This window comes from Amphiura filiformis, chromosome 8 (genome assembly GCF_039555335.1).
Source record: "Amphiura filiformis chromosome 8, Afil_fr2py, whole genome shotgun sequence".
Classification (NCBI taxonomy): domain Eukaryota; kingdom Metazoa; phylum Echinodermata; class Ophiuroidea; order Amphilepidida; family Amphiuridae; genus Amphiura; species Amphiura filiformis.
Genome location: NC_092635.1, coordinates 29,354,699 through 29,379,014, shown reverse-complemented (window position 1 = coordinate 29,379,014; position 24,316 = coordinate 29,354,699). Strand labels below are relative to the sequence as shown.

Genomic DNA, 24,316 nt, shown 5'->3' with positions numbered 1-24,316 from the left:
CTGAGCATACATGTAGTCTGTTAACTTAGAAAATAGATCCTACACCAACGGCGTAGCGACGGGCGCCCTGGGCGCAACCCTTGGGGCGCCGAATTAACCAGTATTCTGCGCCCCTCCAGCGATGAAAGTCAAAATTTTCGTGCGCTTCGACCGCATTTCAGCACAAAATCATGAAAAAGGATCAATAATTTAAGACCGATATTCAACTTCATTATGACCACAATTAAGGCGTGATTGGTCCTATGTGCAAATGTTCGCGCGCTCCGCTCCAAGAATTGGGGAGGGGTGCCATTATGTATCCTTAGCCCAGGGCGCCACAACCTCTAGCTACGCCACTGTCCTACATGTCGGACTATGCACATCATTGATCAGGGGCACCCGATCTACTTTCGCCCCGGGCACCCTGGCCCAAAGTTACGCCACTGCCCGGGTCCGGGGGTAACGCACCCCCTTAACCCCCCTCCCTTGTTTTAGTAAATTTAGTAATAGTATTCAAGCTTGAGATAATTGTGGATAGGTCCTAATTCATGTTTTTGCTGGAGTTTCAGAATCAAGAATCCAACGTACATTCAAACGTATACGGTAATTTCTAACATAAGGGTATTGTTGTTCTTTGTTTGTTGTTGTTTGTTTGTTTAGGGGGGAGGTCAAAGCGAATGCAGGGGTGTGGAAATGTGACGCACCCCACCAAAATGCCAATCTGAATAAAAAAAGGTCCACCTTTTTCTGTAAAAACATTGAAAATCAGCTCTTTTGTCTTTCATAAAAGGTCTACTTTTGTAGTAAAAACGTTAAAATCGGTCCTTTTTTGAAGGAAACATTCACAAAAGGCCCTGTTGAGCCTGCTGCACCCCCATAATAATAATCATGGCTACGGGCCTGTGGCAGGTGATAGTAATCAAATCAAATAATCTTTAGTCATTTGACCTCAGATAACCTCTACTGACCTTGGAAGATGACCTTGTAAAAAATCAGATTTTCACGAAACTTCAACATTCTTAAATACGTATTAGTGTTTTTTCAATGTTTTTACGATGTTTATACAATCGTTGCTTAGGCCTATTTGACCTCAGATGCCCTTGAAATGGCCTTGTAAAATTGTAGCTAGCACTTATTATTTGATCTTCGTCCACGTCACACAATTCATCATTACAGTCGGAGAACTGTATCTTTCTGGGGTCTGACTGTGGGCGTGTATTGTGTCCCAAACACCCACAACCTCAGACCCCAGAAAGATACAGTTTTCTGTAATGATGAATTGTATGACGTGTGGACGAAGATCAAAGAACGTCGGATACTTTCTCCAAATCAGCACTGCCAAATAAATTTCGATTATGCGCGGATATTCGATTTATACTTTAAATCCTAGTTACTAGAAAGTCTGTCAATAAGTCTATTTACAGAGTCTTTCAAGAGATCAAATTCTTCATGAGCCCTTTCCGCCTCTCTCAACATTGACTCCATTTTGAGTCGTCTGTTCTCTACACTAGCGAGCAACACACACGACCGATGCTCACTGACACGCCCCTCATTTCGACTCTCTGAATGAAACTCCGAATCTTCGTCGGGTCCAAGATTGGCATGACTTAAATCTGGTGGGGTTTGTGGAGTGTCACATAGCACCATTGATACCGCTGACGATATCGACATTGGGGTTTCACTAACGATTTCAATTGGCAGTCGAATATCGACAGGAGTGGCTGGTCCCTTTTCTTCGTCAGGCGTTTCTGCTATATTGATCGCCACATCTTGATGGACCGATCTGTTAACTGGCCGCTCCATTTGATGGTGTGATGGAGTTAGCTCGTAGAATCCCGACTCATTGCCGCCACTTCCATTAGAGTTGAGCAAAGCACCTTCTGCCGCGGCATTGTATGGTGTAGAGGCGTCCAGAGCGTCTAGAGACAGGCGCAATATTTCATTAGCGAGATCTACGGATGCGTTCTGAAGACTGATATCATCAATGGGTAATCGACGTACATTCGTCTCCTGTGTGGCATCATCTGCAGTCTGCATGGACTCTGATGGAATTGATTCCTTATCCACACGTGATTGTGCCATTCCTTGGGGTTGTCTTTCGTCTACACCGCAGATACCCTCTTCGTCGTCACTGAAAGTCGCATTTGTTATAGCTTCGTCGGATCTCTTCAGCAAGTCTTCACGACAGGTGAAATATGTTTCATCATCAGATGCCGGGCTAACGTAACCATTAAAATTAGGGTACGCATCTCCTTCACAGTAACAACTAGGCCCGGGTCCATATTCATCATGTTGACCCAATGGTATTGCTGGAGACAAGTCCATGTCATCAGCAATCCACGGACCATCTGCCGCATCGGACGCAAGACTGTCAATAGCACGCGACGGTCTGGCTGCGCGGTGCAACTGCATATACTCATCGTCAGAACAGCTGCAAGATGACCCTAAGGATGTTGAAGACACTTGAGGCGAAGGCTCATCAGGAAATTGAGATGAAGGTGATCTCAGGGCTAGGTAACTGGAGCAATTAGATGAACTGTCCGTAACAGGAATGACGGAGAAACCTTCCAGCTGAAGGCTGTCATCTTTTGCGGCTTCATTTTGTATCACAGTCCAATCTTCTTTCCTAATTTCAACTTCAGTTGCCATCTCAGCTCTGCCTCCCGAACACAGTTCTGCTCCTTGAATCCTCGAATCTGTAGCCACCTGGATGATAGCGTCACCCTGGCCTTCTCGACCATTCACACAAGATTCTCTTGTGATGTCTTCTGACGCTATTGACTGGTCTTTGGTAGATGACATATATCCTGGTGTATGCTGTGATGGTGACGGTAGATGTCGTAGTTTGTCAAGCAAGTCGTTTTCTTCACTGGAGTTGTTTGATGTAGCTCTTCCTATTTCTGCTTTGTGCGATGGCTTGCCAATGTTAAGTTCGGTTTCCAAATCTGTTATGATATGAAAAAGAAGTTCGAAGAGGGAGAGTTCAAATCGATGTTTGTTTAATAATTTGGGTCATGAAAGTAGGCCTTATACCACCTAATCATATACTTAATACACAGACATGACAGAAAGTTAGTTTGACTTGGGAAGTGTCATTTATTACAAAAATCGTTGGTATTCGAGAAAATTGCTACATTAGGCTCACAACTTGGCCTGAAGGCCTATATGTTTTAATTAGCAGTAATCCATGAATCTGCTAATTATATTGCATGATTGTCTGCAGGTTGCCGCCCATGACATGTCCAGCTCAGTCAGATACAATAAAATAAATGGAAATTACCTCAAATCAATATACTACTTTCATTTTTCAGGAAAATCTGCCACCCAATGGCAATGACCCCCTTTTTTCATCACCTTATACACCCAATGGCAATGAACCCCCCCTTTCAAATCTGCCACCCATGACTCTTTTTCATCAGATTTACACCAAATCTGCAAATATTTTCGCATTTAGAAATTTAGAAATAGTTTAAAGATTTTTTAGCGTTTCACCACTGAATGACCACTATTTTCTTTGAACCCCCACTGAATGAACCCCCCTTTTTTGACAAAAATCGCCACCGATAGACCCCTAGTTTTGTACTCCGGTAGGCACAAGTACGTTCATATATTATTCGGGTGCCCCGGGATTAGTGGTGTACACATACAAACCTGTTTTGTTGTCTTTATCTCTGACATGTTCCATGATCTAACTTCTAATTATTCCTCGGTGATTTGCGCTGCATGCTGCATGCTCACCCACCATAACAATATTCGGTCCTGCTACCGCACAAGAATACCGCGTAGTGCAATAGACGCACAAAACGCAACTTAAAAAACGCACGGACTCACGCGCAAAATATGTAACCTATACGCATGTACGAGGTGAACTGGTATTCAGCAGTGGTGTAGATTTCTTTTTGACATTGGGGGGGCGGGGTTGGAAAAATATTCTTGAAATATACCGTAGTGTATCCAGTACCTTTTTGTTAAAGAATAAGTTTATGGTACAAATGCGCGCGAAGCGTGCGAAAATTTTTGCCATATTGAATGAGCTAAATTGATGAAATATGGTGCAAAAGTGGAATAAATGCGCGCTCAAAAATGTGCACTTTTTTGGGCTAAAATGGCCAAATATGAGGTTAGTTTGTTAATAAACCCACATACAGGCGTCAATATTGGGGGGGGATGATTGTATGGACCATCCCCACCTGAAAAAAAAAAAATGGTGGGGATTTATCCCCACCCCCCGGGATCTACGCCTATGGCATTCAGAATGCAATTCGAAATGTCTGATGTCTCTGGTCTCATGTCCTACAAAAATACTATGCAAACATAATGTTACGTAAAGTTCCCCATGCAAAGCTGCGCAACATTGTCTTGACCGCATTGGAAAATTTTGGACAACTTTGTGAAATTCGCGCCACTTTTCGCAGTTTGTAGAAATTTTGAGTAATTTTGAAAACTTTTGAGCGTCTTTTCAGGCAATTTAGAAAAAATGTTTTAAAGCAATTTTGTGAAACTTTGAATAACTTTACGCGATTTTGAGAAACTTTAGGCCTAAAGCAGGTTTTTGAAACTTACCGCCGCGATTTCAAGAAAGTTTTCGCAAGTTTGTAATTGTGAAACTTTGAGTAACTTTATTATACCATTTTTACAACTTTTGACCAACTTTAGAACTTTTGCATCAAACCATTATTTTAGCTTTTTAAAAAAAAAAAGAAGAGAATCACATGCATGTTCCGCGCTTACCCACTTTTCGAGAAAAACGTGATTTTATAGAACATTATTCCATAAGGAGCACGTTGGGAAAACTTAAGTTGTAATTGATATTTCGTAATAACGGGATGTCCAGTATTCTTGCCAATCTCGGACAAGCCATGGTGATCGCTATAAATGAAAATGACACCCCCAAAACTCACAAAGTCGCTCTGTAAACAAATTTTTCAAAAATAAAAAAAAAAAAATAAAAAATAAAAAGCTATAGGCCTATCAATTGCAGCCACAGAATTCTCTAATTCTGTAATTGCAGCTGAAACTTTTTTTTGTCCTTTTTTAAAACTTTATTATTGATTTAATTTGATTGACACAATAACCTCCCTATAGACTTCCCCGTAGTCCACTTGCCCATTTTGCATACTCTGGCCCCCGACTCTGGCTATATACAAGTCATATAAGCATAAAACTCTGATTTGTATTCATTTGTGTGCAATTGATAGATTTTCACAAACGATCTTTTCAGTCACCGAACTCCCTCTGTTTGTTAGCTTTGGATTTTTTACTCGGGCTTTCGCAAATAAACTGGTAGGCCTAGATAAAATCAGAATTTTCAGTATTTTCAGTGAGCCATATATATGTTGCATTCAATAACATACCGGTAAGTAGGCCTATACTTTACTTTTACTGTCACTAATTATATAAACTCATTAAGACCATAACTATTAATTATAATACACATCAGTATAATTTCGAGTTCCAACAGGATGCGTTCATCATGATTTAAAAGGGCATTTCGTGATCCACAGCCTCATCCCCCCACCCCCCACTTTTCTCCAAAAAAGTTGAGATTTTTATACCACTGGAAGCCTCTGGCTACATAATGTTTACGTACCAAATATTTCTTGCAGATTAATTGATAATTAGCAAAAATATCGGCGCCAAATTTGAATTTCGTTCTGGTATACCAGAACGAAATTACAACAGTGGCCTATGGAGCAGCATAATACCCATAGGCCTAATCATACATAACTCGCTAACGCAAAATCGGAATCAACTGAAATTTTGGGAATAAGCTTTTTTCGTGGATATCTATTGATAAATGTCATAAAAAGAGGATGCTAGGAATCACGAAATCCTCCTTTAATAATTTGTATTTATCAAAATTCGACTATGGCATAGTCTAGGAAATGTTAACTTCGGAAAAAAAGTTCGCTGCCCGGACCCGTCTGCGAGCCCGTTCACAATTTTAAATTTTGTCATAGCGCCCTCCTTACCCCATACCTGCGGCGCCAAGGACGAGCCACCCAATCATTAAATCACCCATTCATTCATTTGCAAACCAGTGCTGCAGTGCCAGTGGTAAACAAACACTCAGCCGTTACAATCGGTGACCTTTTGAGTAGCAACACGGTACGCTGAGGAGGGTATTTGCGAAAGAAGAACCTGGGAAGTTTAATACGTCGACTGAGTATGATCGAAATTATGAACAGATAGAAATCATTTCGAAGTAAGAATATTGTTCAGTTTCATCAATCGACATGGAATGCTTTGGTCGACACGGAAAGGAGAAAGCACAGTACTGTGCGATAAAACTTTTGGATGAATCGGAAATAAGTTTCAACATTCAGGTAGGATTGTGTATACAATACCTGACACTTGTCACTGTTGCATGATGTTCTTGTTGAACCATTGAACGTTGATTGCTTTTGATGTATGACATGTACCAACTCTATGAAGCTCATATCGCACCCGGTTCTCACCAGAACCATTTAGCCTAAAGTTAATTAGCACCCTGTTTCTCTCCCAATTAGCGCCATTCATGCCCTTTGCAGCTCAGGAAAAGGATTAGACAAATGTAGTATACTGTAACTGTACGTGTACCATGTTTACATGTTGTTGATTTCTACCCATTCTAGTTGAATTTGATACAGCCAGAAAAAATAATGTGTACAGGTTCCATACTCCTGGTCCTCGTGACATGTGAGTATGCATGGTGCCCCGGGATGGTGCCGGGGGTATGGTGGCCCAGGGGGTACTCAAGTTTGGTTTTGGTAGGGATGTGCCGCTGAGATTTTGGAAGTAGACCCATAAATATACCAATTTTTCAAGAAATTTGGACCCATTGATATACCAAAAGTCAACATTTTCGGCCGAATTTGCCCAAAATTGTCTTAGTTTTTACAAATTTTGAAAATTTTGGTTAGATTAAGGGAAAATTGGGCTGTTTCCTGAAAAAATTGAGAAAATTTTGAAAAAAGGACCCATTCATATACCAAAATAGGCTTAGAAAAAGGGGCCATTGATATACCAGAAGGCTGAAAATGCTACCCATGTTTGCGGCACATCCCCATATGGTCATTTGTACTGAGTGCCCCCCGGGTATGGTGGCATCCTGGCTGGGGCGTAGCCGTAGGGGTAGCATGATATACATGCTAGTGTGCAACAGTGCCCTCCCTGTTGCCCCCCAGTAAAAACCCAAAATGTCCACCTTTTGCGGCACTTGCCCCCTCAATTCCTCCCGAAGAAAATTTCTGGCGCCGCCACTGGTGTGCAATCTTTGAAAACCCCCATTTGCATTTCAGTTTTCAAGGCACCCTATTTTTTTTAGCAATTTCATGAATTTTATGCTTTTTCGCCAATTAATCCTTTTTTCCCAGTACCAGTACCGGTAGCATTATCTTTAGGGCAGACGTGCCCCCTCAGATGGCATTTACCGTGCTGGCCAACTCCATCTGTCTATCTGTCTATCTGTCTATCTGTGTATCTATCTATCTGTCTGTCTGTCCGGCTATGCGTTTCGCCGCACTTCGACGCATCGTGCTGAAATTTTGGATATAGGTAGGTATTGGGAAAAGCATGTTGGCCATGTGGTTTTGAGGGTCATCGGAGGTCAAGGTCAAAGGTCAAAATTTCAAACTTTGTCCGATCGGGCCCAAATTTGGTGGGTGGAATCCTTGATAGGAGGGGAATATAATGCTGAAATAAAATCAAGGTCAACCGAGGTCAAAGGTCATTACGGAGGGGTCAAATTTCAAACTTTGTCCAATCGGGCTCAAACTTGGTGGGTGAAACCTTCAGTATGAGGGAAGCATGCAAAACATTTTATGGAGGTCATCTGAGGTCAAAGGTCAAAGGTCATGGATTTCAAACTTTGTCCTATCGGGCTCAAAATTGGTGAGTGGAATCCTTCATGCGAGGGGAATATATGCACAAAATAAAATTGCGGTCACCCAAGGTCAAAGGTCATGTAGGGGCTAAATTTAAACTTTGCCCTATTGGGCTTAAACTTGATAGGTGGAATCCTTTGTATGAGGGGGCCATGAAAAAAATTACACCGAGGTCATAGGTCATCTGGGGTCAAGCAGTATCACTATCATGCCAGTGCTCTCACAGCATCAGGGCTCTCACAGCTACAGGTGCACTAGTATAGTAAAAATCGACCAGATTTGCCCTGTGAATCTTCTTTTTAGACTGGATTTTGGGCTAAAATAGTGTAAAATTGGCAATTTTAGGCCTGTTAAACACAAAATTTCACCTTAATTTTGGGCTAAAATAAGGATAAATTTAAATGGTTTGTGTGCATTGTACTTGGTCTTTGAGCAATGTGCTGATAAATCTGGGCCAAAATGATGCCCATCTGGAATTTTTTTATTCCAAACAACTGACCCTGATACAATAATACTGTACTTTTGCCTGGTCCTTCTATGCTACTTTATATAATGAGGAAGTTTAGGAAATTTGTGACATGCAATGCACCCAGCGAGGGTGGGGGAATGGGAAATTTCACTCCAAAACTTAAAATTGCTCATGTTAATTTTAATAAACAGTGTTGCGTTGAGCTAGTAGGGTCAGCTTTTGTATCTATTAAAATATTGATAGGGGCCTACACCATTTCGGTCTTATATAATAACTGTCAAAATAACATTTCAAACAATATTATTAGGAGGTGGGTATTAAGTGGAATTTTCCCCACAAAAGGTCTGCATTTTTAGAATCCTGCAATTTCTGGGGAAAGCTACAAGTGTATCGGCAAGTTTAGTAATTCATATTATCAAAATAACATTTCAAATAATAGGAGGTGGGTATTAAAAGGGCATTTTGTGATCCACATCACCATCCCCCGACTTTTCTCAAAAAAAGTTGAGATTTTTTTACCACTGGAATTGCCCGGGTGGAATTGAAACCTCAGCTACATAATGTTTATGTACAAAAAATTTCTTGCAGATTAATTCGTTTAGCAAAAATATCATGATATTTACGTTCTGGTACACCAGAACGAAATTACGACACATTGTCTACAGAACAGTGTAATACACATACATTGTAATCATGCATAACTTGCAAACGCAAAATCAGAATCAACTGAAATTTTGGGAAGTGGATATCTACTGAAAAATGTCATAAAAAGAGGATGCCATGATCACTTAAATACTCATTTTAATGGAATTTTCCCCACAAAAAGTCTGCATTTTAGAATCCTGCAATTTCTGGGGGAAGCTAAAGTTTGTTCGGCTTGGCAGAAAAAATAAGACTCATAACACTGTGTATTGATATAGAATGGCGTGCACGCTGCCGGCGCCATTGCTTACGCAAGGTGTGTGTTGCGTAATGCATGACTAGCACACGCTTATAATGTGAATTTATGTGAGCGTGAGTTGGGACTTCATTGACGCACACAGTAACAAAAACTGAATAATTTCCACCATCATATAAACCAAACAAACATTACAAGTGTAGCTGCAAGCTTGGTAATGTGTTCCCTGTAATCTATATAAATAAAAGGAAGTCGCTAAATCTTGTCCAGAAGCAGGCTCCGAGATGCTTTCCCTTTCAGCTCTGATTTATTCGTACATTGATCGGGTACATATTGCCATTAAACCATCTGACGTTCATTTTTGCCAAACTATTCAATCACTATGGAAATAACAAAAAAAATTGTCGGTTGCTAGGCCGTTGAGGTCAGTAACCTTATGGGTCAGGTCATGACAGCAAACGCGTCAAATGCCAGCGGTCTCCAACACGCGCATGTAAGTGGCGAAGTCACGCACCTGCGCCGCATACGGCACCATGGTTTCACGCGCATTGCGGCGCATGGTATGGACGCACTTAATGTTGGCTTACGCGCGTAGGCCTACTTATGTGTACGCGACTGACTGCTTCTCTGAGACAGTGGCGGATCCAGGAATTGGGAAGGGGGACAGTCGAAGTTTTTGCCGCCACCTTTAACTTTTTGAATGGCCACGAAGCACCATTGTCCCCTCAGAATTGGTAACTCGATCAAGGCAAAGGCCTTTTTCGGGGGATCATTGGGTGTAAGCTGATGAAAAGGGGGGTCATTGGGTGACAGATTTGCAAAAAAGTCCACTTTTCAGAGGGAATGTTAAAATGTAGCCAACAGAGTCATTCAACTGTTCAGTATAGCCCAAAATGGTTAAATGTTAAGGGTGGGTGAGCCCAATTTAGTGGAACTTGAAAGTCCACATTTTGGAAATTCTATGCCCCGCATAAATAAATCCTGGCTATAATGTAGGCCTAGCTTTTAACAACAAAGGCTCGCTTAAAATGTATTGCTGCAACTTTTAAACATGTTGCTTACGTGTTTTATACCATTATAACCCGAAATTGAAACGTTTTCTAGCAACCTCTTCTAACATTAATGTTTTATGTTTGTTGGGATAAAGTTAAAATCAACCATTTTGTCACGAGCTGTTTCAAAAGAAATCTGAGGGATTGAGTGAGTAACAACATTATCACAGGTCTGGATATTCATTTAAAGTTTATCTTCTTTAATATGACAGGAGCTAACATATGATTACCAAGCTAACATGATCATTACTATACTGGATGAATAATCCCGGGAATAATCTACACCAAGACACCATGATTATCATCACCGTTTACCATGTTAAAAAAAGGTCATGTTCTCACCCAATGACCCCATATTTCTTACATTTTGCTCTCACCGAATGCCCCTTAGTGCGAAAGCGCCAGCCCTACACCTATATCCATTTCATATTGAAGCGCCCCCCGGGTGAGCCCACTTTAGTGGAACTTGAAAGTAAACATTTTGGAAATTCTGAGAACTACGCAAATAAATCCTGGCTATAATGTAGGCCTATAGCTATTAACAACACGGGTTCGCTTAAAATATTTTGCTGCCACTTTTAAACATGTTGCTTATAAGTTTGATACCATAATAACCCGAAATTGAAAATTTTCTATAGCAACCTCTTCTAACATTAATGTTTTATGTTTGTTGGGATAAACTTAAAATCAACCATTTTGTCACGAGCTGTTTCAAAAGAAATCTGAGGGATTGAGTGAGTAACAACATTAACACAGGTCTGGATATTCACTTTAAGTTTAGCTTCTTTAATATGACAGGAGCTAACTAACATTATGATTATCAAGCTAACATGATCATTACTATACTGGATGAATAATCTACACCAAGACACCATGATTATCATCACCGTTTACCATGTTTACTAACCACTCCCGTTTACTAACCGCTCCCGTTTACTCAACTAGCGGGGACCCGCGCGAAGCGCGGGTCTCCCGCTAGTAGTTTAATATTTTGCCGAGTTTTGAGGTGGAATGTTAAGTCCAAACTGCACAGGGCTCAATTGGCAGGGGTTACATGATTTCTATGCAGATTTATTTTAGCTCTTCTTTTGAATGTACTTTAAAAAACAAAATGCAACTTTGGTTTTGGTCAATGTGCAAAAAAAAATTTCAAATTAAGACCTGTTTATGCAACATAACAGTCCTTAAGTATTCATAAATCAATAGTTAAATGTACCTATGTATAGCTTATCAATTGATTTGAATACCAATAACAGCGGGTGAGAGCACTATCATGAGTGGGCTCAAAGAAATTCTCAAAATATCTTCATCTGGTCCCGCATCCGGTAGATTTAGTGAGTTTTAGTGGGGTTAGGGTTAAAGTTTATCCATGAAGCGAAACCCAACATTCATGCAAGGAATTTTTTCTTCCTTGGCCTACTGGAAGGAAGGAATCAATTACATGCATAGCATTAAACTCAAGTACTACTAGTAACACTTAGTCGACCCCCAAAAAAAAAAAAAACCGAACAAACCAACCAACAACACCAAACCAACAACTACAAAAAAACCAACCCAAAACCTCATAAATTTGAAAGTAAAAACTGAGCCACTCAGCCAGCAACGAAGAATTAGAAGACATACAATTTGCTTTAGATATTAATTGAAAGCTTATAAGTTATAAATTATACAGTAGCAGTACTTGAGTGCTAGTATTCCAAATTTCCCATTCTCAAACAGTTCCAATTTTATGTGATATAGGGAGATATAAGCCTACTACCCTTATCATGCTAGCAAATACTGCAAGGTCTGGATTGGTAACTTAACTGTTTACACCACAGTCACACTGCCAAGGAATAGCTGATTGCCTGGTAACTAGGAAGACATTGATGACACAGGAATTAGATGATATCAGATCAAACCATCAAAACGCTCCTTGCCTTGTGCCGCTTGCAGTGATGTTGGCAATCATCCGTCTGGTCTATTGAGTGATGAATATGGCTACAGTTGCAAGCCGCTTGAAAACAGTTTCCAGTTTAGCAATAATGAAAAAGGAAATTAATAGCAGTGTTCAGCCTTGATACAGTAAATAGCAGTAGTGATTATTGATATTAATGGCATCTCATTGCATATTAATCATTCAATTCAATCGTATAATGTGATTTTTATCTGAATCAAGCAGATTTGAAGATATGAATCATGCACATATTTTTATAGTGAGGAAGATTTGAACATTTTTTTTGTAATCGTTGAGGATTAAGACTTGATTTTGTTGAAAGGGAAAAGATACTAGATAAGACAAAGGGAGAGGCAAAAAAGAAGAGAGGAAAAGAGGAATGAGAAATGGGGATGAGAAGAGGGAGGGAGTGGAATGATGGGAGGAGAGAGAGGATGACAGGAGAGTGAGAGGAAAAGGGATGGAAGGAGGGAGGGGAAGAGAAAGAAATAGAGGAGAGAGAATGGGAGAAAAGAGGAAAAAGAAAAGCAGGGGGATGAGGAGATAGAGGAAGGAAATAGGAGCAGGAAAAAACACACACATTTCTATGAAAGGTAATATTTTATGTAGCAAACAGGATTTGGAGGGAGTCAAAACCTCATGAACCTCATTTCTGTGAAAGAACCAGATATCAGTTAGTAGTCTACCACTTTACTAGGCTACTTTACCAAACAACAGGTATTATGGTTAGTGATAAAAGGGGTCTTGGGTCCATGACCCCAAAAATGCAGGGCGAACCCATGTTTAAAAAAATTTGGTTGATTATGGAGTCCTATTCTGTACTTTAATACAAGAGATACCACACCCACCTAGCCTCAGCACACTGGATCCCAAAGGATTTTCTCACACCCCAAGTTTGAGAAGGGGTGTGTGAGATCCAGCAGACAGACCCCTTGATTTTTTTTTTCCTGTCACTGTCAACACACAGATATATCTGATGTGTTATGAGGATGTGATGATAGGTTCATCAATTCCCCTTTTGTATTCAAGCAACAAAAATCATTATATCCAGTGCGAAATGGGGCACTGCCCTGACTGTCATCATCATAAACCGATACACAGGTTGGAGATTCTAAAGCATTTAATGTAGAGTCAATAAACTCAGTCACTAAGTCTCAAGTAACAGGCACATAATAGCAACTTATGCCCCGAAAAAATTGATTAATCCATTTTTGTGTAGATAGTGCAAAGATGACTTTTAATATTTTGTGTTGTGAGTGTGCTTCAAAGTGTTAATAATCTTAATGAAACACATGCACAGGGAAAGTACTTGGATATTAAAGTAAATTAGTATCATACTTTCATATCTTTTTATTGTGATGGGAAGTTTTAATATCTAGTAATGTTATCAAAATGCAATGATAATCTTTAAACAAATGTTTCAAATTCAAACAAGTTGAGCCCGAAATCTATGCTCAAATTCATAATTTACAAATAATCAAACAAACAAATGCTAGTAATTAAGTAACTAATAAAGAAGAAATAAATAAAATAAATGTATAATAAAAAAACAAACAAACATTGAATTGTCCTAATTTTTTCTGCCAAACAAGGAGACACAGTGTTACAGTTTGCCTGTGGACTTTAGGAATAAACCAAATGACAAGCATAAAACACAAATTCCTGTTCACACAAACTTAAATCCAAGGCCCTTTTGTGTTTTAGGAGGTAGAGTTGTATTTTTAAGCTGTGAATTTCTTCTGTCAACTTTCACTTACGGAACATCCGTTGCATCGCTAAATATCTTGATCAGGACACAAAACATCATGTCGTTCGCTGTCTTATTCACTCGCGCCTGGACTATGGCAATGCACTCCTGTATGGAGCCAAATCAAAGGACCTGGACTGTTTACAATCTCTCCTAAACAAAGCCGCTAAACTTATTTTCTGTGCTGACAGACGTGATAGCCCATCACCTCTCCTGGACACTCTACACTGGCTGCCCATACGGGAGCGCATCAAATTCAAGATATGCATGTATGTTTTAAATGTCTTCAGGGTAATGCACCAGTTTATCTCACAAACTTTCTCACTCATAAACTCAAACCTGCTACAGGACCCATGACACGTTCATCTTCTGATACTACTCTTCTCACCGCTCATGTCGGGGAAAATCGCATTGGAGATAAATCGTTTTATGTTTTGACACCCACACTCTGGAACAGCCTCCCAAGAACCACCAGGGAGGCATGCACACAGCCTAGTTTCAAGAAGGTTTTGAAGTCTCATTTTTATCCATCGTATTGACTCTGTTTTTGTTATTGCTTTGTTTTTACGGCGCTTTGATCAAGTTGGAAAGGCGCCCTATTAAATGTTGTTTATGTATGAATGTCCCCCTCCCTCCCCATCTGTAATGACATCTGAGGTATGTTCAAAGAGCAAAATCAAAAATGTAATCAACATAATTTTAACCTCCCCTTCATGATACATGATACTAATAGGACCCCGGGAATAGGACATCATTGATCTTTTAAACCCTTTCCTGTTTTTGTTATGTAAGAGCTACTGTTATCATTTCATTTTGGACTTTGGAGCTGTTGCTACATAAATAAAAAGGTGGGAAGAAGAGAACTCTATTACAACAAATGAATTGAAGAACTCTAAACAAATACTAGTTGTACATTACATGCAAAGAACATTGTACCCCATTGGTTTATCATGGACCAACATGTTTACATTCAAACCACAAAATGTAGATTTATTCGAATTAGGCTGCAATGTTTCACCTACTTTGAAAATGATGAAAATGAAATCAAATTAATCAATCATTTCAATCATCAATCACATTTTTGAGAAGTCATCATACTTTAAGGGTGTCACCCGGTACCTGAACAGCCAAAAGCCTAGATGTTAAGGAATAAGGATTGATTAGTTTGCTAATATGTGATGCGATCAAGCAAAATCAGTCGGAACTCGGAAATATTGATTTTGAGATATAACCAAACATAGGAAATATTTCCTTTTGTTTCCTCTTGTTTTGGAAACTCTTTAATTGCTCATATCTTTGGAACTGGTTGTTCAGTTTGAATGGGGTTTTCGGCAAAGGCAGCTTTGCAAATGCTTTTTACTATCTTATAAGAAGCTAAAAATTTAATATTTCCGAGTTCCGACTAATTTTGCTTGATCGCATCACATATGTGGAAGTATCATTAAATGAATTTAGTGAAATCAGAAATAAGGATAAGCAAAGTTTATATTTTTGCCAATTTCACAGTTAATTTCACAAAGTCTGCAAATATCAAAAAGTAGTGTTTTTTTGCCAATTTTGGTGTTACTGTTTCTGGAATCGCGAAAGGATTTATGCTGAAATAAAGTATCATTTGGGAATTACTTATTTTTCTTCTACGTTCCAGGTAGTTCATTGTACTGGAATACGCCCTGGGCAGAATGGTTATTGGGTGTTCAGAATTGGTATTAGATGAGGAAATATAGGTCAGGTTAGCAAAACATTACCTAAGCGTTTATATTCTCCTTAAAAAATTAATGAAACAATAGCTTTTGCTGAAAAAGCACAAACCAAAGACCCAGTTTTCTTCCCAAAATATTATCTTTTCTGTAAGACCCTTAGGGTTGACCACATCAGATGACCATGTGGTCAATTTGTCAGATCCCGGTGTCGCCATTTTTTGTTCATCTCTTTTCCAGTTTTGCATATTGGGAGTTCAGCAACAGCTTGGGGCAATTAAATGATTTTTATTAAAACCTTTTGTCTATTTTAGTATTCAAATTGTTGTTGAAGAACCCACTGAATGAGTAACAATTTACTATAATTAAAATGCAATTAAATTATATTCATCAGTGGTAGAAATGCAATCTGTTAAAATCAAAATAGTACTTAATTGTTATAATTGTAGTTGTACATATTTGAAATCAAAGGCAGTTATGAAGCTTTCTCTAAATTTGCTAATACTTTGTGTACGGTACCGTATTTGACATAATTTGCCTTTTAACAAGTAACTTCATTTATCATGCAAAATAATGCTGCAATTTAAGAAAGGAACTAAAAAATAAATGAATTTTAATGTCTAGATTGTTTTCCTTAATTAAAAGTGTGTGATAGATTTACAGCCTCATCCCCCCACTTTAATCATCAAAATATTTTTTTCATATTTTTAAGTGGTAATAAAAAACGTGGTACTGGTAGTTAAGTTGTTAGTTACCACCAGGAAAGTTGTGTACAGTTAGTGGTGTAGTGTGCGTGTGAGTCATCCTATTGGGGGGGGGCACCGACCATGAGGGGGGGGGACCATTCCTGATTAGGGGATACAAGCTGTTTTTTGGCAATTTTCCTATTGGGATTTTCTATTTATTTTAATTGACTAGGGACATATTTTTAGCAAATCTTGAGTTGCCAAAATCCCATTAAATTTGAATTGTTCTAGTTGGCATGTATGGGCAACAAATTTATGGTAAATAAAAAAGCAGAAAAAACCTTTTTTTCTCTCGATCAAATACAAAATGTTGTCATTGGCCCAACAGCAAGTGCGTTGGTTGAGTGGTTTCTGCATGAGTGATTTCAATGACCATGGATGACACAAGAGAGTCGATCATCTGCACAGGCCAGTTCACACATCATACTATTTATTGTTCACAAGTTACTACTAAGTTGAAGTCAATGGCTATTGTTGGTATTCGAATAAAGACGTGGTAAAAAAGACAATGTAAATATAGGAATCTAATCTGGCGTCATTCTTATCTTACGACCCACCCACCGACCCATCGACCATTCGTGAGACCTGGGAAAGGTTTATATACGTAAAGTCACTCTGTCAGGGAAAACATTAAAGAATATCTCATTTTATGTTGTCAATTAATGGTATTCCCACGAGATTTTGATGATAATGATGATGACCATGTTGATGACAATTCTGATGTTATTACCATTAGTGTATTTAAGGCCACCTTAATTTAATAGTTCGTCTCAAAGCCCTTAGAGGTTTTTTTAACTTTAATTTTTTTATCTGTGGGATGAACTTTTTGAGAAGAATAGACCACCTTTTCATCTCTCAAGGAGGTTTCATTGTGGTCAAGATGAAGGTTTTTTGGCGCCCTCTACGGAGGCGCCAAAATATAGGCATGACTTTGTGATTCTTTGTGAAAAGCTTCTAATTTCACTCTTGCTAGATTGACTTCGCAATTGCTTTGCTAAAATTATGCCCAGCTCAGAAATAAAACCACAATTTGCTTGGATTTTATTTTATTATTGTTTTCTGATATGCACAGGATAAAATGGTGAGCGTATATTCTTTGTTTAAAATACAAAATTAGGATTCATAAAAACACCAAATAAATCCTGACCTTTGTATGGGTTCAACCAGTTTACCGTGTGCCTTAGAAACCCGATAGACGGTGACATTTGACCATACACTAGGATCCACAACATGCTCATCTATCATGGGAACAGTTCTTAAGCCCTAATACATTTGTAGGCCTACTTTCATCCTTTGAAAATTTGGGTACACAAACTCATACTCTGCAACTTGAGGTCAAATTTTGCACTATGATTATGTAATTGAGGTTATTGGACTATGCCGTTGGGATGAGACTATTGTGGTCCATAGTGATAAGATCAATTAACGAGGACTCTACTGATGGCTTTTGTTTGCTAATTACCATAGAATCTATATAGCGGTTATTGCCAAAGTTGCAATATGGTGGCACAATTGGGCGGAAAACTGTATGCAAACAATAATTATACATGTTCTACATTGTTGTATTTTAAAACACTGAAGACCAAAATTGACGTTATTGCCATGATTGGATCATGGAGGTAGTAAGCCTACTACAACTCTGGCGGAAATTCGTTGCCACACCAGGGCCACACCAGCACGTTCTGGTGTTAAAAGCATAATCGAAGCTAAATATGGGATAGTTCCATACTATTTTGTATAATAGTTGCAAATGCACATTCAGATTACACTTGCCCTTCCCCCACCCCCATTTTCCAATGTTGGGAGACTGTAATGTAGAAATGATGACGATTTTGTCCAAATCAACATTGCAATAGGGGAGCGAGGAAGGATGTTGGCCAATTAACGCTCAGGTGTGGCAACATTTTTCGCCAAGGTTGTAGCTATACTACCTCCATGATTGGATTAAGTAAATAACTAAATCCTGTTATCTACCCAGCAATGTTTGCTTATCATAATAATTGTAACAAACTGTAGACAGAAAAGGCAAACAGACAGAAATTAGAGTTTTAAATTAGAGAGTTGACAGGAAGTTGTAAGAGTTAAATTGTTATGGATATGATTGGTGTAAGAACGAAAAAGTTGAATGTCAGATCAAAGTCATCCGAGGTGAATTAAGTAATGTCAATCACAAATTGTTACAGGTCATTTGAGGTGGACTAAGTTTATATTTGGATTGTCAGAACACCTTCCCCAATCAGACACATTTCTCTTGTTTGGCTTGACTTTGCAAAGAGCGTCTAATTTCGGTCTTGCTAGATTTACTTCAAGCAACTGTTTTGCTTAAAAGTATGCCCAGCTTAGAAATAAAACCACAATTTGCTTGGATTTTATTTTATTATTGTTTTCTGATATGTTCGGGATAAAATGTTGTGCGTATATTCTTTGTTTAAAATACAAAATTAATGGACTTCTTTCTATGCTAATATTACATTATTGTTTTAAAGAGAAAAAAAAAGTATCCAAACAGTTGGGCGCCCATTCCTTTTTTAAAGGAATTTTTATTAGTATTAGGCTATTTTGATATCCTGGGGTGGATTTGAAATAAACACCAAAGCGGGCGATTTTAACTAATGTGCGCAGGGCTTTGAGACAAATTATTATTAAATTAAGATGACCTAATATTCTATAAACTAGTAACCCCAGGTGCTAAAATACAATTAGTCATTTGATTGAGGTGCATATTTACATACATGTAATGATGTATGTTGTTACCAAAGTCAAACTGGAAATTGTCCATGTAACACAATATTTTACAAATATAGGAATATGAACTACAGACAGAGTAAATGTCACAGCCAATTCAATTTAATTGATATAAGGTGTGGGGGTACTCAAGTTTTGGTTTTGGGAGGGATGTTAACTTCTGAGAATTTGAAAGTGGACCTATCCTTATACACATTTTCAAGAAATTTTAACCCATCGCTATATAAAATACCAAAAGTCACATTTTCAAGAAATTTCATGCAAATTGTCAAAATTTTCAGCAAATTTTGCATGTTTTATAGTACGTTTAAGGGACCCTTGGACTATGTTTGCTGGAAGAGAGGTAGAAGGTTAGATTTGAGGTGCATGTGCTTGGTTAGAATGTTAAATGAAAGTTTATACTTGCCCTAACACCTACGGACATGCGCAGACGTGTGACGATGTTAACCGTGTGTGCATGCTGCATACTAATTCCTTTATTTACACACGCCACATGAGAGGCATATTCGAAAGGCTAGCTTCGGGCGACGTCGCAGTAGATGCTGGTAGATGCAAGTATGAAAACAACATCATCAAAGTGTATAATCTCTTTATAAATCTTTAGGTCCGAGAAGTACTAAAGTTTGTTAATGATGTTCTATATGCGTCAGTGGAGAATTATGCTATGCCACCGCATCCGCAGTAGGCATAATGGTACAATGTCATTAAACACTCAGACAAGTACTCAGAATCAAAGGTCTTTTGACAGCAACGGTTGAGTACACATTCTCTAAATGCTGGATACATAGACAGATTTGCACTACAAACCTTTAGTTCAGGCCACGCCAACAGAATATTTTGTTTACTCTCCAAAAAGCATCAAATACAGGCTTGTATTAAACATGTTTAACACCAATTGGAATAACCACAAAAGGACAAACCAATACTTTGCAAATCAGAATATAGTAGGCCTACATTAAATTTAACTTGTTCCCACAAAGTATTCTTCACACAATTGATATATTTCCCATGCCATAATAGTTGATATCAGAGCCTTCACCCCCATCACACAAGTATTTCGTATCTTTAAACATGGCAACATAAATATCTGTGACATTATTTCCAGCTTGAAAACTATCTTTGAAAAAGAAAAGGTGGAGGGAAATCTTATTTTGTTCTAGACTATATTTTCACTAATACAAGTTATATATGATGTAAAGGTATTAAAAGAAAAGAAGAATATCAAACTAAATCATCCTACTCGCACATTACACTTGAGGCAGGCTTGTATTATGATTATAGGCCTACGGTAAAAATACTTATAAGATAATACGCTAAACAAGAAACTTTTCATGCTTGGCTGATCCTCACTTGATGAAGGTCATATTGATTTATCGTCTACAGAGATGCCTCCTCTCCAGGCCAATGGTACGTTCAAATCGATCGGTTGGACGTCCAAATGTCCAGTAAACGTATTATAGCTACAGTTAAGCAGGATTGAGGATTAGGATTGATGCATCCTGGTTGGCTGACGTAACTCGTGGTCTGCCACTTCTTTCAAGATCTTTCAGACTACCACCAGGCTGTTGACGTCTGTCCCGCCACTTTTTCGAACAACACTCCTAGCCACGTTCAGCGTTCGTGCAGTTTCTGACACGCCTGACCGCCTCTAACATTCCATTTAAAAGCCATCTCTGATTTTCACTTAATTTAGGCATATTGCTTGGTCTTGTCAGGTCTTGAACCAACGACCACATGAACGCAATACTCTGGACACACCCAAGGTCCCCTAAATCCCTGGTCATCATATTGATTCTTCATTCGACTTAATTTCTTCAGATGATTGAATAAGGACAATTGTCATTGAACTTTGATAATTCTTCATCCTCACAAGAAGCAATAGGAAAGTTAGTCATGCAAAGAAGAAGAGGAGAGCACTGATTACACCTGTATACTGCCAACCATCTCAAGTGGTATGAGTGCAACTTTCATTCCAGTGGATAGGTTCGGTTAAATAAGCATAACTTCAAAAATACTCATCCGTTTGCAACAAATGAGGTGTAAAAATTCGCGTCAATTAACACTGCTTCCACTCATATCCCATTTAGTGTAACACAATTTGTCGTTTGAATTTGACAGACAAATTTCTTACCTGGTAAGTTTCTTTTTTGGAGCAGTTTATTTTCAGAAAAAAATTGGGACAATTTTGAAAAAAATAACCATCCATATACTATAGATGGCCTATCAAAGTGTCAGGCCTGAATTAAACCTGAATTCAGCTAGAAATCAGGCCTGAAATAATGACTTAATTCAGGCCTGATTCTAACCTGAAAAAGGGCCGAAATATTTAAATGAGATAAGCCAGAAATGTTAATTTCAGGCCTGAAATTTTAGCCAGAAAAATTTAACCAGAAATAATAAGCCAGAATTTTAGCTAGAATTATTAAACAAAATTATTAGCCAGAAATATTAACCAGAAATGAAATCAGGCCTGATTCTAACCTGAAAAAGGGCCGAAATATTTAAATGAGATTAGCCAGAAATGTTACGGCTGAAATTTTAGCCAGAAAGATATATACAGAAAATATTAGCCAGAATTTTAGCTAGAATTATTAAACAGAATATTAGCCAGAAATATTAACAAGAAATGAAATCAGGCCTGATTCTAACCTGAAAAAGGGCCGAAATATTTAAATGAGATAAGCCAGAAATTTTAATGTCAGGCCTGAAAAATGCCCCCGCCCCAATCGATTGCAAAATTGAGAAAATCCCATAGGAAAATTGTCAAAAACAGCTTGTGCCCCTAATCAGACCCGGTGCCCCAATCATGGTCGGTGCCACCCCCCATCGGATGACCCATGCTACGCCACTGGAATACACCCAGGTGAAAAGTGTTACTGATGTTCTTGGGGTGTTATGAAGTGGGGAAGGGATATTTAGAGAGTTCAAATATGGTGAGTTGTCATTTGGAGAGTTCCAATATGGCGAGTTGTCAATTGGAGAGTTCAACTATGGTGAGTTGTCATTTGGAGAGTTCCAAAGTGGTGATTTGTCACCTTGAGCATATTGGAAGTTTTGTTTGTAAAGTTGGGATGTGGTGTGCTATGTCAATGTAATGGGAAGGTTTCTATTTTGTGGGGAGGGTAATTTAGAGAGTTCAAATATGTATAGCTACCTTTAGCATATTGGAAGAGTTTATGTTTACAAACCACATCCTAACATTACTACACAACTCACCCAATATGCAGAAGGTGACAACTCTCCAAATGACCCTCCCCCACTTTAAAGTACAAACATCCCCAAGGCATCAACATGACATGTACCACATTGCAACCTTTACAAAATATAACTCCCGGATATAACTCTTTCAATTCGGTGTAGTGTAGGTGATAACTTAGTGCTCATCCTGGTGCATTGAACTCTCCAAATGACCCTCCTCCCATTTCAAAGTATATACAAACACTCCCAATTTATGCATCAACAGAACACACCACACCCCAAGTTTACCAAAGCACTTCAAATTTGGTGAAGGTGAAAACTCACCACATTTAAACTCTACAATGTCCCTCCCCCACTTTAAAGTAGAAACATTCCCAATACATCAACATTGCCCATCATCCCAACTTTAAAACCAATACAAACGTACCACTATGATGTGACAACCTTAACTCTCCCAATGACAACTCACCATATTTGAACTCTCTAAATAACCCTCCCCACTTCAAAGTACAACCTCCCCAAGACATCAGAATAACACCCCAACAACATTCAGTAACACATTTCACCTGGGTCAGTCAGCATCAACCCACATAATTATTACAAATAAATGATGTATGCATAATACATGCATGTCTGCTGAATTCAACAACCTTTATAGGCAATGTTTCCTGGGGAAAAAGAACGACAAAATATAGACTTTGAAACTTACGAACAGCTGATCTTCCTTCCACAGACATAATTGGTATGCTCCCCATCAACTAGACACCGTTAAAAGACCCTAAAATACCCTTTAAACTGTTAATTTTTCAAAATTTGTGGCAGTTTCTGAGCCTATACAGTAGTCACGCTTCCTTACAGTTGGTGACCTATGACCTAATATCATGTGACCATAATTAGCCTGAAAAATAATTAGCCAGAATACTAAATCTGGCTAATATATAGCCATATTTTTGATTCTGGTTAATGTTTTAACCAGAATACAAAATCTGGCTAAATATCTTAGCCAGAAAACTTTTCAAGTTAAGACTTTAGCCTGAAATTGGATTCAGGTTATGAATTCTGTTTATTAAATAACCAGAATTGATATTCTGGTTAATTTGTTAACCAGAAATTGATATTCTGGTTAATTTACTAGTCTTAGAATAATTTCTGTTTAGATTCAGGCTAAATTAACCAGAATGTTTGGTAAGGGATATATACCAAATGGCTGAAAATGAGACCCATGTTTGCAGCATGTCCTTACCAACATCCAGTCGTGGCTAGCGACATAGCGACAAAGTTGCCTTCAAGTCAGCTGCTTTTCCTAGCGATTGCCTCTAGTATAATTTGTCAGAAAATGAAAACCAAGAAAACATGACTAGAAATTGTAAAGAAATTAAGGACAAAATGTTAGATAGGTATTAGCTTTCCCTTTTAATCTGAAGACCAATATATCTTAAATGAATAAAATTATATGTTCATTGAATTTTGCATCATTCAGAAGTTTGTGAAGTGATACAGTAGCTCTAGTTTAGAGCCATGGCAAAATCCCAACCAGTCAAACATCGTTCAAGCCAGTAGTCACCAACAGTGTTGCCAAAACTTTTCAGCATCAAGGTGTGGCGCATTGAGTCGCCAGGCTGCTGTAAAAGGATTCTCAAGTAGCCCAATTTCTTAAGCTTAAAAAAACACACACCCAATTGGGCGGAAAAGCACTTGACTTTAAAACTTCTGGTACATACTGGGAAATTACTGACCGATCAATAAATGGCCACGAAACCCATTGTAATTGCAATTTGGAGCTTCTGAGACTCAAAAGTCAAAACCTTGGCTAAAAAAATGGCTAAATTGAAATGATGATACATCAAATTACTGCCGCGGCCTGAGACTGTCAAAAGTAGCCCAATTTTAGGCAAGTAGCGGCATGCGTTTTTGAGTAGCGGCAAATGATCGCCAAGTAGCATAATTGTGCGCCTAAGGCGCGGCATTGGCATAACTGATGACC

The 24,316-nt window shown here is 38.6% G+C and overlaps 1 protein-coding gene across 5 annotated transcripts in view; it reads left to right on the top strand.

Moving 5' to 3' along the window:
* Positions 1–6,016: 6,016 nt before the first annotated feature.
* The window catches only part of LOC140158918 (band 4.1-like protein 4), a 90,132-nt gene continuing 71,832 nt past the window's right edge, over positions 6,017–24,316 (top strand). For all 5 annotated transcript variants that reach the window (XM_072182189.1, XM_072182188.1, XM_072182190.1 and 2 more), the window contains exon 1: positions 6,017–6,305. In XM_072182189.1, coding sequence (XP_072038290.1) covers positions 6,216–6,305 — 90 coding nt within the window. In that variant the 5' untranslated portion in view covers positions 6,017–6,215. The remainder of the gene's footprint in view (positions 6,306–24,316) is intronic.